General features: G+C 39.5%; 2 protein-coding genes across 2 annotated transcripts; both read right to left on the bottom strand.

Annotated features, from left to right (window-relative positions):
• Positions 1-12958: 12958 nt before the first annotated feature.
• On the bottom strand, positions 12959-13720 carry LOC140166831 (zinc finger MYM-type protein 1-like). The gene has a single exon (XM_072190320.1). It carries the CDS (start codon positions 13718-13720, stop codon positions 12959-12961), a length of 762 nt encoding a protein of 253 aa, XP_072046421.1.
• A 603-nt stretch (positions 13721-14323) lies between these two features.
• LOC140166830 (zinc finger MYM-type protein 1-like) lies at positions 14324-15796 on the bottom strand. The gene is made up of 2 exons (XM_072190319.1): positions 15155-15796; positions 14324-14428 (listed from the first exon to the last, which is right to left on the bottom strand). The coding sequence occupies exons 1-2, from the start codon at positions 15794-15796 to the stop codon at positions 14324-14326; spliced, it is 747 nt and encodes a 248-aa protein (XP_072046420.1).
• Between the last annotated feature and the right edge of the window lie 462 nt (positions 15797-16258).

Here is a 16258-nt window from a genome sequence, read left to right as displayed (position 1 = left end):
CAATTCAACATATTTTGAACTGAAACATTTTACCCCTAACACATACAGAATAAGTAAGTCCATACTCAGATTCCTCATCAAATTTCCTCTCAGAAAATGTATATTTTGACTATGATAGGGTAAGTAATTAAAAATTTACAGCAACTTTTAGATTTTGACGACATCCGCCTCACTTACTACAGTGTTTAATATGAAAACGGGTAGTTTTGTACGTAAAAGGTTGTATTTTATAGACTAAGCCAATCATAAAGTGTTCAAAATTATTAAAAACAATTAGCAGAATTAATAATCTTTCAAAAGAGCTCTTAACCATGTCTGTAGCCAACGCGCACACACAAAATCTTTATTTCCCATAGACTTTGCACATACCGCCACCGCCTCAACCGCCACCGCCTCAACAACCACCTCGGCCATTCTGAACTCAAACAACTGTACCTCCACTATCTTAGCTGATAAACAATTCTCCTTTGGAGGTCTGTTAGGGCACTCATTTAGCTACAAAATGACACCAAACACACTACAATACCTTTTGTTTAAGCAGAGATATAACAATTTGAACGAGTCTCGATTTGGAAAAGCGTAACAAAACCACCATTTTTGGGTGGCGAGTTCAAAACGCGTGGCCATATGTACCCCGTTTGAGTCCCGGTTTGACTATTTATACTTCATTTTATAAGCAACTGAACCCCCCAAATGACGAATTATGGTATAATAATAATACTGATTTGAGAGGGCATTTTAACAGCAAAAACGGCCATCGGTTGCGCGCTGTTTTGTTTTGCCAGAACCGCCATCTTGGATGACTAAATGAGACTGTCCTAACTGTATGAGGGCAGTATATTTTTTAATCATTGTGCAGCGGGAGCGGGATGTAGATTTGCGCGAATCAGGGATTCTCGCAAAATTCTCTTGCGAGAATCCAAATGGATTCGCCCGCACTGCCACGGATTTCTAGGCCTGGTATTCATTAACAATTTTCAGGTTGACTTTTAAAAATACGATTACTAAGCACCCCTTCAGATGAATTGCATCCCAATAGAATACCCCTATCAAATACGCTGGCGAAGTTACGTAATAATCGGATTAACTACCATAGCAATAGGTGAAAACAATTTTTGAATATACCACGCTGCACTGATACGTTCACGCGGTACCTCTGCATTGAACCATATCATGTTGATCACTTGCACCTGTAAGATTAGTATCTTTGAAAAGACCAGTATTGTATTCAATCTATGACTGCAGACATAGACAGGTGATGAGTGTAACCTGCTTGTAGTGCAGCGCGGTATGTTCAAAATTGTTTTCACCTATTGCTATGGTAATTAATCCGATTAATTACGTAACTCGCCAGCGTATACTTGTAATCAATCACTTACATTTTCACACTGCCACTGCACACATGTATCTAAATGGTGGCACTGGCAATTAGGTGATGATCCGATTACCAAAGTTGAAATTTAACTGGTGACGGGCATGGATTTGCCTAACGTCACTTGTGAGCGACAAAAAAAACAGACCAGGCAACACTTTAAATGTTCACCTGCTTAGTGTTTTAGATAGATTTTGATTAAATGACATTATTTGGAGGTAATAAAACTAATGACAAATGTACCATGAATTTCCAAGCTTTCATGCTGCGTAATTAATTGACCTTTTCAGTAAATCCGGTAAATCTTTGCGGCTAGACCCGAGATCAGTGTTCGATTTAGAGGGGTTTTACATGCACAAATGCATGTAACTTTAGCTCTGTGCATGTAGAATTTTGCCTGTGCATGTAAAATTTTGTGTTATTCAGCCCATTTTGAGGAAAAAATCAGAGTTGTGCATGTAAATTTTATTTTCTAAATCGAACCCTGCCCGAGATGTCTTCATTCCTATGCGCAGTGCGCACATCATTACTGCGCTCTTCACTGCTAAACTTTGCTAAACAATGTGCACATCAGCATGACATCATTTGACGACATCTCAGGTCTAACTGCAAAGGGATTTACGGAAAAGGTCAACTGATAAAATCATCAACTCTTTTGCTGTGTAAATACAGACTTACTAATTTCTTCAAAAAATCTAATCGGTCCACCAAACTGGCAATTGGAGCGATTTTTACTGATTCCCATCAGGGTCAGAATTGGGCCAATTCCGAAGCTACAGATCTGATCGGCTCTAAGGAACCGGCAACACTGATCATTCTCCAAAAACTAAAACAAACTACAGCTACTTACCAACAATGCCTCTGTGTTGATTTCTGACCTCTGGTCACGTATCCTTTGCTCAAGAGCATTGTATCTTTTTTCTATGCTTCCCATCTTCACTTCGTAAGAAGGGTTAAATATTCCTTATTTATAAGTATCCGTATTGTTATCTGTTTTCTTCATTCATTCTGTGGGAAGAGTTATAAGAGGGACAAAAATGTCAGCATTTTAAATTACAGTAATTTTCTAGGAAAGACAGGGGTACAATGTAATACCATATATTCTCTCTTATCCCAGTCCAGCGATCGAATTAAGAAGAAAAAAAAACAGACCAGTTTTTGGTTGTCCGCCAAATATTTCAGTTATCCATGGTTTTTCAAACAAATTACGCTACAAAGTCAGACATTTCTTTCGATCTCCTGAAATCATCACTCGTCATGTTTTTCTTTTCGCAAAGTTAACTTATAATGCTAAAAATGTGCTAATTATAGCGGATGCAAAAAACAAAAAACACTTTAATGGCTTAATTTGTTTTTAAAAATTGGGTTTATTCATTGTAAAATTACATGTAATATATAATTATGGAATCGTATATTATTTTTTAAAAGAAAAATTTACTTGAAATGTAAAAAAACCCATTATTTTCAGCTAGTGATAATAATACAACATCAACCGCACGCGCCCGCCAGGACAGTACATCGTTAAAATTAGAGAGTCCCATGACTTCCACATATCGCTATTTACAAAAGAACTTGAAACTTTGTATTCTGTCATTTTTGTGAATGTGACTGTGAGCTGTGATTGCTTGCATAAAACAACAAGATAAATTATGAGAAATTGATCATCATTATAGCCACTAGTGTCGACATCGGCACGTATCCCGACATCAAGTAGCAGAATAAATAACAACAGTTGCAAAAATGTCAACGCTGTCCAACAGAAAAACAATAACAATATACTAGTACCGGTACTCCAGCAGGGCTGTCAACTTTTTGGAATTGATTTTGTACCATGATTTTTTAGGCACGGCGCTCGAGCAAAGGGGGGGTAGGAGCAACAAATTATTCATGACGATGCGTGAGATTTTACTCCTTTTCCAGCTTTTTGCGTGAGATTTACTACCTAGGCGTGAGATTATACTACCTTGGCGTGAGACCGTAAGAAAGTGACCCAATGCGTGAGACTCACGGCCAATGCGTGAGAGTTGACAGCCCTGTACTCCAGCATCGAATGCGTAACTTTTGTGTGCAAATTCGAAGCTAGCCTAGAGTTCTAGAGAAAGATGCGATTTGAGATACATTGTTGTAGCTGGCACCAAGTTCTGTGGTAGGCTGGTAGCTTTATTCTATACCCATCACCAATGTCCGAAATAAGGAAAATAAATTCTGCTTGTCCTCAAAACATTTTGGTTGTCCCCAAACTGTGTCATATTTAAGAGGTAAAATATAGTGGTTGTCCAGAGGATAAAATACATTATCAATATGGTTGTCCCCAGTGATTTTTGGACAAGAGGACAAGAGGATAAGTGCATAAGTGCTTATTTCGAACACTGCCCATCACCGGCTGGATGGAAAGATATACTTCTCAATTCTTGAAAGTTCTTGATCAAGTAAAAACATGTACCCGGCTACACAATGTATCATGGTTGCTCGAGAAGTCTAGCCAAGAATTTGCTCACCGATAGCTTCACATTCTAGACTAGAGACCATTGCATTCAAAATCTAATCGGATTCGCTGAAGCATGACACCGTGTAGAGCAATGGTAGTTCAGAAGTAAACACGGCCACGACAGACGATTGCATCAAAAATGTTGCTAAAATTACACTTCAGCAAAATTTTAGACTGTCCAAAATAGGCAAATCTTGTTCAAATAATACGTACAATTGACTCATCGAAATAACTTTCATTCCAAATTTCAACATTAACAGAATAAATAACATCCGTTGCAAAAATGTCAACACTGTCACTGTCCGACCGAAAAACGATAGCAACATACCGGTACTCTACCGAGCATGCGTGCAAATTTGGGGCTTTAGAAATTTGAGTTCTCGAATAATGCGATTTGAGATAGCTGGCATTTCCGGGCCGTGGCAGCTCTAATCTCTATCCATCAGTCACCGGTTAATCAGTGGCAGGATTGAGGAAAGATAGACTTCTTAACTCTAAGTAAAAACGCATAAAGCTACATGTATCATTGTATGTCATGGCTATCGTTGGAGTAATTACTACACTACAGCTAAATATTCCGTGCAGGATCAGTTCAAGTCACCAAATACCAGGCCCAGTATTGGTCAGGAATAATAAAATTAAATGCAACTTGTAAACCCAGTTACAATTTTAAATTAAAATTAAAATTTTGACACACATTCAATGACATTTGATTTTGAACTTGAAATCTCTTTAATTTTATTCCTGAAAAACCATGAATAGTCTCTACCTTCCAGAGCCTCATATCCTTAATTCCAATATTCCATTCCAATATTAGAGTGAAAAAGTACAATCGGTTCATAAATCTGACGTGTAAATTATCATTTCGACAAGTGACCGACTACATGCATATCAATGTCTATCGCAAAACAAAGCTTGCTTTGACAATTGCCAGCCACCACCCACAACTTCCGCATTTTCGACGGCTCAAAACATCACCGATTTACGGTTGAACTGCATTGGTGTATCGCGATGCTCGTGCACTTCCTAGTGTAAAACAACTCAGTCGTTGTAAATTATGACTTCAAAGTTTGATACCAGAAAGTTACAACATGAAAATCGAAAACTTTAGATGAAAGAGTTTACTGTAAAAGTTAGGAAAAGATTTCGGATTGGCTGTTTGAACTAATGACCTCACCTTTTAATAAAGTTGACCTTGAAATATCGTGTTGTATTCTACGCGTACTCGTTGTATAAAACCCACAAGAAGTATGTATTCCACGTACTTGTCTTCCGTTATATCTATCGTGGTCGCTTCATTATGAATCAGTATTAAACTTGTGTGTAATTATAGAATAAAGAGTTGTCCATAGGCTGGCATACCATGTGTCATTCGCCATCGTACGAAAATGGCCGATTTCCAAACAATTACAAATTTACCATAGAAGACAAGTGACTAATTGATTCCCACAATGCATCACAACTTTACGAAGTTTACATAGTTGAGGTATCATCAACAGTTTATGCTCGAGGAGCATAATGGTGTGCAATAATTATGAGCCCTGGTGGGAGGGTAAAATGGGGGGGGGGAGATTTTTTGGCGATCCGAAGGGGTCAATAGGGAGGGGAGCAATTTTTGGCAAGCCAAGAGGGGGGGGGGAGCGATTTTTGGTGCACACACATTCATGGGGCAGTTATTAAAATAAACACTCTAAAAAGGCTTAGGAAAACAGTACAGAACTTCACACTTTAAAATGCAAATTTTCCTGCTCGCTGCACTCGCAACATATATTTTTGCAAATTCATGAAATTGGGATCCCAAAAATTTGGCATGTGCAAGAGGGGATTTTTGCAGTGGCGGCGCCACAGGGGGGGCATGAGGGGCAAATTGTCCCCAGTCAGAACTCTTTTCCCCTGTTTCCCCACCCCAGTAAAACCCAAAATTACGAAAATTTGACCTTTTGCGGTAATTCCCCCCCTGAAATTCACTTTGCCCCTCAATGCCCCCCGGAAAAAATTCCTGGCGCCGCCACAGATTTTTAGCGGGCCGAGAGGAGGGAAGGCAATTTGTTGGCAGGCCGAGAGGGGGGAAGCAATTTTGGCAGGCCATTTGGAAATTTTAATACGGGGGTGGGGGGGGGGGACATAATTATTGCGCAGCCCCGGCCTTAAGGGCTGCAGGCTGTGCATGCATGCTATGTGCAAAAAAGGGGAGAGAATTTTTGGCAGGATAAAAGGGGTAAGTAATTTTGGCAGGTCGTAGATTTTGGCAAGTTAAAAGGCCAACTAACTTAAAGCGTATGGAATACGGGGGAGGGGGCATTTTTGGCTAGTCAAGGAAAGAGGAGGGAGACCTTTTCAACATGGTACCCAAATAGGCCCACGTATAGAAAAATATAGGTGCTAACGAAAAAAAATTGTTGAGATAAAAATTTTGATCCTCGCCCCCACCCCAAAACACAACCCGTGCTCCCACCCCAAACTTACCCGCACCCTGGACTGTTAATGAAGGGGCGCAAAATTTACCTTTTCTGCAGCCTCCGGGCAGGAGTGGTCACTGTTGATTGCCCCCCCCTGGGGAAATAGTGTGCAAAAACAAAAAGTACTTCTGGTCTGCCAAAAATTACCCTCACCTCATCTTTGCATATCCCCTTTGCACATGCCAAATTTTTAGGATCCCTACCTTGCAAGTGTACAAGTGTAGCCTCGCAAGCCGGGCAAATTTGCATATTTTATATCACCCAATGAATGTGTGCCAAAAACCCCGACAAAAAGTGACTCCTCCCCCCATTGTCAAAAATTGCTTGCCCCATTTTTGGCTCCTCCGGCATGTCCGGCATGCCGGCGCCAGGCACCGCAGCTCAACTCCTCAATCAGTTTTTGTCACGTACAACAGTATGCTCATTGAGCACAATATACAGATGATATCTTAAACTTGCTGCTTGTTTAGGTTTACCCTGTTCAGCGGTAAACTCTGGGTTTGTTTCAGCAGACTTCATTGGAGTGGAGCTGTTGGATTTAGTTGAGACGCGTAGGCTATACCTAAATGGGTGGAGGTTTTCTTCAATACCGGTAGGCCTACCAAAACCAAGAAAAATGTATAGGCCTAGGCCTATAAGATATCAAGATAATATTATAATATTATTCATACCAGTGGCGTAGCGTGGGTCATCCGACTTGGGGGGGCACCGGGTCTGAGGGGGGGGGGCTATTGTCAGCAATAAACATAGGCTACTACTGAATGACATGTTCATGGAGTTATCCGATCCACAATCAGGCCTTGGAAGTATTTGGCTTAACACCAAGCTTCTTTAGCTATGACCTGGGGGGGGCTGACAATCGACCGATGGCGCCGGATTAGGCATATGGTGCAATCATGTGGAGGATAACTTTTTGGCCCGTTGGATTTCAAATTAGGCCACTGATTACACCAATTCAAAAATGAGCTAGGGCCTGTCCCAGCAAACACAAAATAATTTTAAACATATTATATTTTGGGTTAACGTTTTAATAACATTCAATGTCGGGTTTTATAGAGGTCATGAAAACGTTGTAAACGTTTAGTATGAAAACACACTACAACAACATTTTAAAAATGTTGTCAAAGCGTTATGTCCATTTTTTGCAAACATTTGTTGCTAAATATTTTATCCACACTTAGATAACATTATGTTTTAATATTTTGTAGTAAGTTTTCAAGAAATGTTTTTAAATGTTTTGAAAGCGTTTTATATATAGGGCCTATAGGCCTACCCTCGAGGCCTCATATAAGCCGACATTAAAACGTTTTCTGTCAACCTTTTCTAACCTTTTGCGAATAATGTCAAAAACGTTTTGTGTTTGCTGGGTGTAGGCTCATTCTCTGTAGTTGGCAACTTCGTTCTTATTTGAGAGGGCCGGGTCAAGTTGAGGAACATTCGAAAACTTGTTCATTTGACTAAAGAAGGGCATTTCTGACTTAATTCCTTAAAATCTTGTAAAATCTTGTAATGAACTCCATGTAACCGATTGGTATGAGCTTCTCCATGGTAAAAACATCAATGAAGCCTGGAGTGTTTTTAAAGATAAATACATGGAGTGCATCCATACATTTGTTCCAAGCAAAAGATCCAGGAGACGGGAGAAAAAGCCTTGGATTAATGATGAAATAATCAAACTGGCAAAGAAAAAAGAAGCGCCTGTACAGGAAGTGCAAAAAATCTCCTGATGATTTACGGAAATGGCAGAATTACAAAAAGTGTCGTAATATGTTAAAGGTGGTTATAAACCGTGAATACCATTCTTATGTTTCAGATATTGCAAATGACAATTCTAATCATGGTAAAAATTTTGGTCCTTTGTTCGGGCATCCAAAGCTAAACCTACTGCTACCTCTTTTAAGATTGATGATATTTGTGTTACAGATCCCAACACCATTGCTAATTCTTTCAATGAATTTTTTGTTTCAAATTTTACTACCTCTGATGAGCCAGATACAATAGACTCAATGTGTGAGGGCCATCAGGGAATTCCATTTTTGTCCCGGGTGTTGACCAATTCTTCTGAGGTTTTTAAAATCATTAGGTCCTTGAAGAATGGTAAAGCCCCTGGGCCTGATGGCATCACATCAACTATGCTCAAGCTTACTGCTGCTCAGGTTTCTTTTCCAATTGCAATTATTTTTAATATTTCTCTTACTCAAGGTAAAATTCCAGATGATTGGAAAAAAGCTACGGTTGTACCGATACATAAATCTGGGGATATTACCAATTTGAAAAATTATAGACCAATTTCATTGTGTTCAGTGGTAGGCAAAATGCTGGAGAGAGTGGTTACACGTAATGTTGTTAATTATATGGGGACAAATGGTCTTATTTCTCCTCAGCAACATGGTTTTATTGCTGGGCGTTCCTGTACCACTCTCCTCAGTAAGGTTTGCCACCACTGGCTACAAATTCTGGATCAAAGATCCCCACCAGATGTTGATGTCATCTTCCTGGACTGGAGCAAGGCTTTTGATAAAGTCAGCCACTCTTTGCTCTTAGCCAAGCTTCATCGTTATGGTATTTGTGGTCCTCTCTGGCACTGGATTTCCTCATTTCTTTTAGGTCGCTCACAGTGTGTTAAATTCCGAGGGCATCGTCAAATTGGGTTTCTGTTGAGTCCGGGGTCCCTCAGGGTTCTGTCCTGGGGCCTTTGTTGTTTAATCTCTTTGTTTTGGACTTGCCAAATTTTGTTAGCTCATCGCTCCCCAATATGCTGATGACACGCTCCTGTACAGACCCATCCAGGCGGAAGATGACATCAACACTGTCCAAAATGATCTTGACAGTATAGTTAACTGGTGCAATATTAACAAAATGTCTTTAAATCCAGACAAGTGCAAGGTTATGAGATTGTCCAGGAGAGTTGGTGTTAATAGATCCACTCCACAGTACACCTTACTTAACAAACCCTTAGGTGTAGTTCATAGTTATAAATATCTCGGCATTATGATTTCTTCAAATCTGAAATGGGGGGACCATGTTAAATCAGTCACTTCAAGAACCTCGCGTCTTTTGGGATTTATTAGGCGACTGGTCCGCTGCAATGATCCAGATATTTTGGTCAAATTATATACCTCCCTCTGCCGTCCAATTCTTGAATATGGTATCCCAGCCTGGCTTCCACATCAAAGTGGACACTTAAAATCCTTGGAAAAAATACAGGGACGTCTGGCGACGTGCCTGTATTCCAGCACACATGGGAGAGCTTGAGTATGGTGTACGCCTTGAAAAACTAGGTCTGATGTCTGTGTGCAATAGATACAATTATCTTGCTATTTCCTTTGTTGCCAAGTGTTTTTACTGCAAGCATGATATTGATCCTTTGGAGTATATTTCCATCAATACTCGTCATAGTAATTCTCTTAAGTTCTCCCATTCTTATGCTAGAACCGATAGTTTTAAATACACTATCTTCAATCGTTTTCCAGTTTATTTTGATCAACTTCCTCCATCTCTCAAAGACCAATTCTTGTTTAGTATATTTAATTTCCTGGACAATCTCAAAAACATTTCAAAACAATTAGCTGGAATTCAAAATAGTTTTTAGTTGGGCTTAGGCTTATTTTTTATCTAAAGGTTGTGCTTACATTGTATTATCATGCCTCATCTTATGTTGGAGAATGTAGGTAGATTCATCCTTTGCCCTGTTCCCCTGTGCTGATTGTATGTGTTCTTGTGGGAATCAATTAGGTTTAGCCACTTTGAAAGTGACTTTGTCACTATCTGGCTATCCATGCCAGGGGTTCTCTTGTCCTTTGTTTAAATTGTTCCTGGTTAAGGCATGCCATCTCTCTATTTTCTCCAACATGGGTCAATTCAATTTCAATTTCTTGCTTTATGACCTTCCATGGCTTACATTTTTATATCTTTGCATGTGTAATTTATATATTTATGTGTAATTTTGATATTGTGCAATATTTTATATGTATATGTGTCTTTTTGCTGGCAAATAAAATGATATGATATGATATGATAATCGAGAGAGGACTCTGCGGAACAGTCTGTTTTTCACCGTCATTTGTAGCAATTTGTGCCCTCCTAAAACAGCGAAGGATGTTAAATTCAGGGCTGGTTAAATTGTTAAATCCTGTAAAACTCAGCTGAGCTGTCGAGTTATGGTCGAGAGAAGCTGAGAGAGGTAGGCCTATTAAACCCGGAGAGGAAAGCACAAAACTGCTATTCCCCTTGATATTCCCTGTATTTTGTTTTTTAAGATTTGTAGAAAAGAACAAGATTCAATATTTATTTATTTGATATTCATCTTATACAATAAGATATAATCAAACAACGGATACAAATAAGTTATAGTAAACAAAAGTTAAATTATGACCATGATGACATGAGAAATGAGGAATTTATTTGCAGGCTGTTATTTGCAGGATTGGCAAAACGCCCTCTTTTTGTGAATTACGCAAAATAGAGGGCGCAAACCTGATTTTTTCACGGGCTTGTACTGTTTTCATGGTCTGTTTCAGGGTCTGATTAACTTCATACTTGTGAAAGTTGAGCGTGTTAAACTAATGTACGATCTTATTACGGGTGTGTGTGTGTGTGTGTGTGTGTGTGGGGGGTCACTACTTTTAGCATGGACCTGCAAACACCTGCTAAAAAGGCTTATGGTTTAGCAGTTCTCGGTATAGTGTTTTTAGGGATTGCCACGGCGGTCAAAAGGCTAGTAGGACAAGTGCCGTATTAAACTCTCAGGGTCGGATTCACCTTTTGCTGGTCTTTGGGCGGGCACAACTACACGGGCTCTTCGTAAAGAATCATACTTCAAGTCAGGGCCGTAGCAAGGTATGAAATAGTGGGGCGGCCATATGGCGGGGGTCTGGGGGCCGGCTGAGGCCCCCAGCGGGGGTCAAGGGGGCAGAGCCCCTTGTGGGGGTCAGGGGGCGAAGCCCCCTGAAGCTCTCGCATTTTGAGGTACACAATGTGCGTAAAACCCGGTATGTGAATTGAAACTACTCACATCATTTGTATGAATGTAAATGTACATAAAGTGCTAAAAACTAGTTTTAGGGGTATCAAAACTTGTATCGTTTTTTTTACTGCCATATGGTCAAAAATTGGCCTATTTCATTTGGATGTTTTTAACCTAAACGCAAGAACTACACACATATAATATAAGCATGGCTATACGTATGTCAAATTTACTTCTATTAATCATGTTAATAATGCTAATAATCGTAAAAATATGTACCCTTTTCACTCCAACTTGAAAGTTCGATGACGTCCTATAAACGAAATTCGTTTCGTTAGGAGGCTGATCCCTCCCTATCTCCCTCTGCTCTGTCTCTCCCTCCCTCCTTCCCCTATACTCCTCCGTCGGAAAGAGTGAAACTGAAGTGTGACTACTGAAATGTTGAACATTCCACATATTATTAATATATATTGACCGCACCATTACGAAAGGACTTTTGTTTACAGGACGTCATGGAACTTTTGGTTTTTTTCTTATTATGTCAGGGCTTTGCAATAAATTACGTGTAGGCCTACCCTGTGTGTTTCTTTGCCCCCTCCCCATATAACTGTTGCAACACCACTTAGACATCTATACTAGTTCATTCTGCATGGTCAGTGGCGGTACATGCCGGGTGTTGCCGCTTACATGATCTAGAACAGCTTACAAATTGACACAAGTTATAATGTACGAAAGAAAGATTACAACCCGAAGCTAGGTTTACATAATAAAATTTACATATTTAAAAAAAGTAAACATGGTAAAAATAAAACTTTACATGATCCCACCATCCGCCCACCAATTAACATGATTATGGCAATTAAAATCTCAAACATCATCCCCTCCCCTACGCACGTAGGCAGATGGAATTATGGACTATAATAAGCCTATCCAACACGATTAGGATGAAAGACAACATTAAAATAGATAGAACAAATTCACAAAATGATAGCTGCTGATGCTCCAATGCCCAAATGCGCAAAAAGAGAAGTGGCAAGGGTGAAAGAGAGTGCCCAAACAATTGCCGTGCCAGAGAGGGCATGCCGGGTACGTATGATGATGCAGCAAAGAGCAAATGATGCGCTTATATGCATCCTGATATGCATGACGCCCTTTATATCCTTATTGTCTATTTGTAGTGTTGTTTTCCATCACATAATGAAAGTTATGCTCATTGTATGATTGCAATGACAAACATCCGTGTGCTAATCAAAGGAACAAGTTGGCTTTTCTTGTACTTTGATGTAGCTAACACAAATTAATATTAATGTGGCAGTACAAAACAAAGTTATATAGGCCTATGTTTTTTAATAAAAGACATAATTTAATTAATTATACTCATTGTAAATACTATCTCGGCTGTTTCGCCTGTTGAATACATGAGTATAGTTTTTAAAATAAGCCTTTACTGAAGACACGCCATGAGGCTCAAGAAACCCCAAGAAACCTCATCCATCAGACTTGAATCTTAACTATGTCCGTGGTCTTGAATTTACCAAATATGTGCATGCGATGCGGGATGCGATGGTCAGCTTTTTCGGCCACAAACTCATTGGCGACATTGATTAGATCCAGTTTGTCTGTTTTCTCTTTATGGATGTGCAATGTCATAATATAATTAAGCCGGTCCTGTCTCATAGTCCCCTCAGGTATGTCTTCACCCTTCGTAATGAACTGAACATGCGTTCGCTTGTTGCGTTGGTTGCTGGCATAACTAGAATTAACTTAAGAAGAGTGACAGCGTTTGAGATAAGGGCCTTCTGTCCAGGAGACAAATCATGAGTCACATACGATCGGATTTCTTCAAACGTGATATCCTTCTTCCCTTGACACTGTTCTTTAAGGATGTTCAAGTGCAGTCGGAGTGTACTTTCTGAGTCAAAATCAGAACCGTAAAATGCGGTTACCTCTTTGAGTAGGGATTCAAAATCATTGCCATTCACGGCATACAGCAGTAGATCCTGCAACTTCCGATACTGTCTGTACCCAGGTTGATTAAAACGGTCTTGAATGCAACTTGTAATGTTGTCTATGGCATCGACGTACATAAGGCGATAATGGTCTTCAGCAGTTGATGGGTGAAAGGGCGATGCATCGCCTGTCTCCAGACGTCGTGGACGCTTTCTGGGCCTAGGAACTGTTGGATCCTCCAGCTGAAGGCTTGCTGCGTCAGCCGTAACACTCTCCCAAAATCTGCCGAATTTGTCACGAATTCCAATAATGGCTGTTACCGTCATTTCTGCCACTTTTTGCCCTTCCGTTGCGGACATTGTAGCTGATTGCAGTGTTTTGCTCAAATTGTCGCTATGAGTCAGAATGAGTTCGCCTAGTCTAATCCCGTAGTAAAAATCAAACGTATTCATATGTGCTACTACTCCTCTGATCTTTGTCTTCATTGATGAATCTTGATTTTCATCATCAAGGCATTTCTCAAACGTTGCTGATAGTGCTTGATAGTTCTCTATAATTCCTTAGCGCGGTCGCCTTTACTGTCCACCTTGTGAAGCACATTTTTGACAAATTAGGCGCAGAGGATTCGTGCACGTCATCAATTTCATCGGCGGAGTCATCCGCGTCCTGTTCGTCGTCCTCTGAAACTAACGTTGACATTCTTCCAACCTGCTTAACTTCAGCAAACATAGCGCTACGTTTAGGCGAGTTCTTGACCAACTTTATAATTTCATTGCTAGTATCAAGAGCATCCCTAACAACTTTGATATTCTTAATTGTATCTGAGCATGCCAAATTTAGGGCATGAGCGTAGCAATGTGTGTAGATGGCTCTAGGCTCTTCATCTTGTATCTGCTTTGCAACGCCGCGATGGACTCCTGACATCGACGCTGCCCCATCGTAACACTGGCCTCTCATTTTGTGTGTTGAAATGTTCATCCTGAGCAGCACATCCTTAATTACATTAATTATGGACTCAGCGCTAGTGGACGTAACGTGATAGAGACCTATGAAATCCTCATGAATCTGAAGATCATCATCTACCCATCTTATACATATAACAACCTGTTCTTTACTGCTGACGTCAGGGTCTCATCTACCATTATCGTATAGAAAGGAGTGTTCTGTATGGAAGCGGAAATGTCACGTAGAACCTGTGCATTTAAAGAAATATAAATGAACGATGGGTTAATTGCATTATTTGCATGGGTTAGTTTAAATGGTCATGGATATTTTGTCCGTTATTTTAAGTTTTATCAAGTAAATTATGATATTCCAGCAATATGTACACAGCGCGAGTAAATAATTAGACCTATTATTTAATTATACATGATATACAACGTTTAATCATGCTCCCTCTCGCTCTTTCTTTGCTAACAAATCTGAACATGATGATATACTGATTATAACATTTTTTTGCACAAGAGATTGGAAATTTGGAATGCGATAGACATTGGACATATTTATTATTTTATTATGCCTACTTCGTGTTAGTTATACCTTAAGGGTAGACAAGATATTGTTGGTCGAAGCAGCCAAAAGATTTTCATTATCTTATTTCTAAATCAATTATTATTGAAAAATAATACTAGTAATTATAGGCCTACATATGTTTTGCAAAAGTTCACAAATCATATACTTTGAAAACTTGCTTGATTTATTGTTGTTAATGAGTTATGTACGTTTTACAAAAGTGTTGTTGTTTCAACCTATACAATATAACTCAAGAACTACAGGACCTATACTAAAGTGTATCTGTGATATTTGAATTCTTCTACACACTAGCTATGAAATGATCAATGCAATTTTTGACAAAGTTCACTACCACTCGCAAGATGCTGTGAACTACCAAATCGCAACAGTTTGAAATAGTTGCTAACCTTGAGTGCCATGACTTTGAGCATTTCGTTTTGCATCTCTGCTGAAGTGTACTTGCTCTGCTTTCTCTGCAGCCACGACGTCATCCTGGTATCATCCTCACCTCGAAGTTTAAACAACTGTATGAAGTTTGAATTATCCTCATTACCATCACCTCTCATGGGCAGGGCTTGTCTAGCCAAAAATCGCAGATTTGAGAGCAGTTTGAGGAAACACTGTCGATTTGCTTCTTTCTCTGTGGCATGTTTGTGTGAAAGTGTCTCGCCAATATCACTTGTGGTTTGTGGAAGTGTTACTACTTTCAAGACTGCATCCGTGTGACAGCCAGTGCCCTCGTGGTTACCAAATTTTATTGTGGCATCTTTCCAGTTATGAAATCCTTTGGTTATAAAGTTGCTTTCGGCAGTTGGAGCATAAAGTTTCTTTTCTTTGTATGCTTTTCCGCATGGGAAACAGAAGGTCAGGTCCCTGTCCTCATCGTAGTGAATCCACGGCCATTTCTCGAACCAGCTTCTTTGAAATGACCTAACTGGTCTTGTTATTCCAAAACTCCTATTTGGAAAAGGAAATTGTAGCGGTTGATGTGCAGATTGCCCTAGCCACTGTAATTCCGCAGACTTTTCACCAAATGCTGGCGGTGGCATCGTAAAACGCTATCAAATCGTTTCTAGAGAAATAAAACACAGACATGAAGTTAACCAATAAACCAAACTTGCCCCAAAGACTTATGCATCATTAAGGGCTCAGTGCAGTGTTGACACAGAATTATATAGGCCCCCCTATATAAAAAACAAACAAAAACAAAACAAAAAAACAGTAACATTTCACAATTTTTGAAAGAAATATTCTTCTTTCGATGATGAAAGTGGTTTTCTTTCAATTGTGGCAACAACATTCTCATTCATGTCATTGGCGATCACTTTAAACTTCTATTTGAGAAAATAAAGTACAGGTTAAAATCCTTGTAATATTTTTTACTTGTGGTAAATGTCTTGTACAGCTCTCCGTAATTGAGTTTTCTCCAAGGGGGAACTTTAACTTAGAAGGACATTCAAAAAATATCTTGGTAATGTCAAATTTGACAGCTTCATCTTATGGTCTGACCC

The sequence above is a fragment of the Amphiura filiformis genome, chromosome 12, assembly GCF_039555335.1.
Source record: "Amphiura filiformis chromosome 12, Afil_fr2py, whole genome shotgun sequence".
NCBI classification, from domain to species: Eukaryota; Metazoa; Echinodermata; class Ophiuroidea; order Amphilepidida; family Amphiuridae; genus Amphiura; species Amphiura filiformis.
This window is presented reverse-complemented; position numbering and strand designations above follow the sequence as displayed.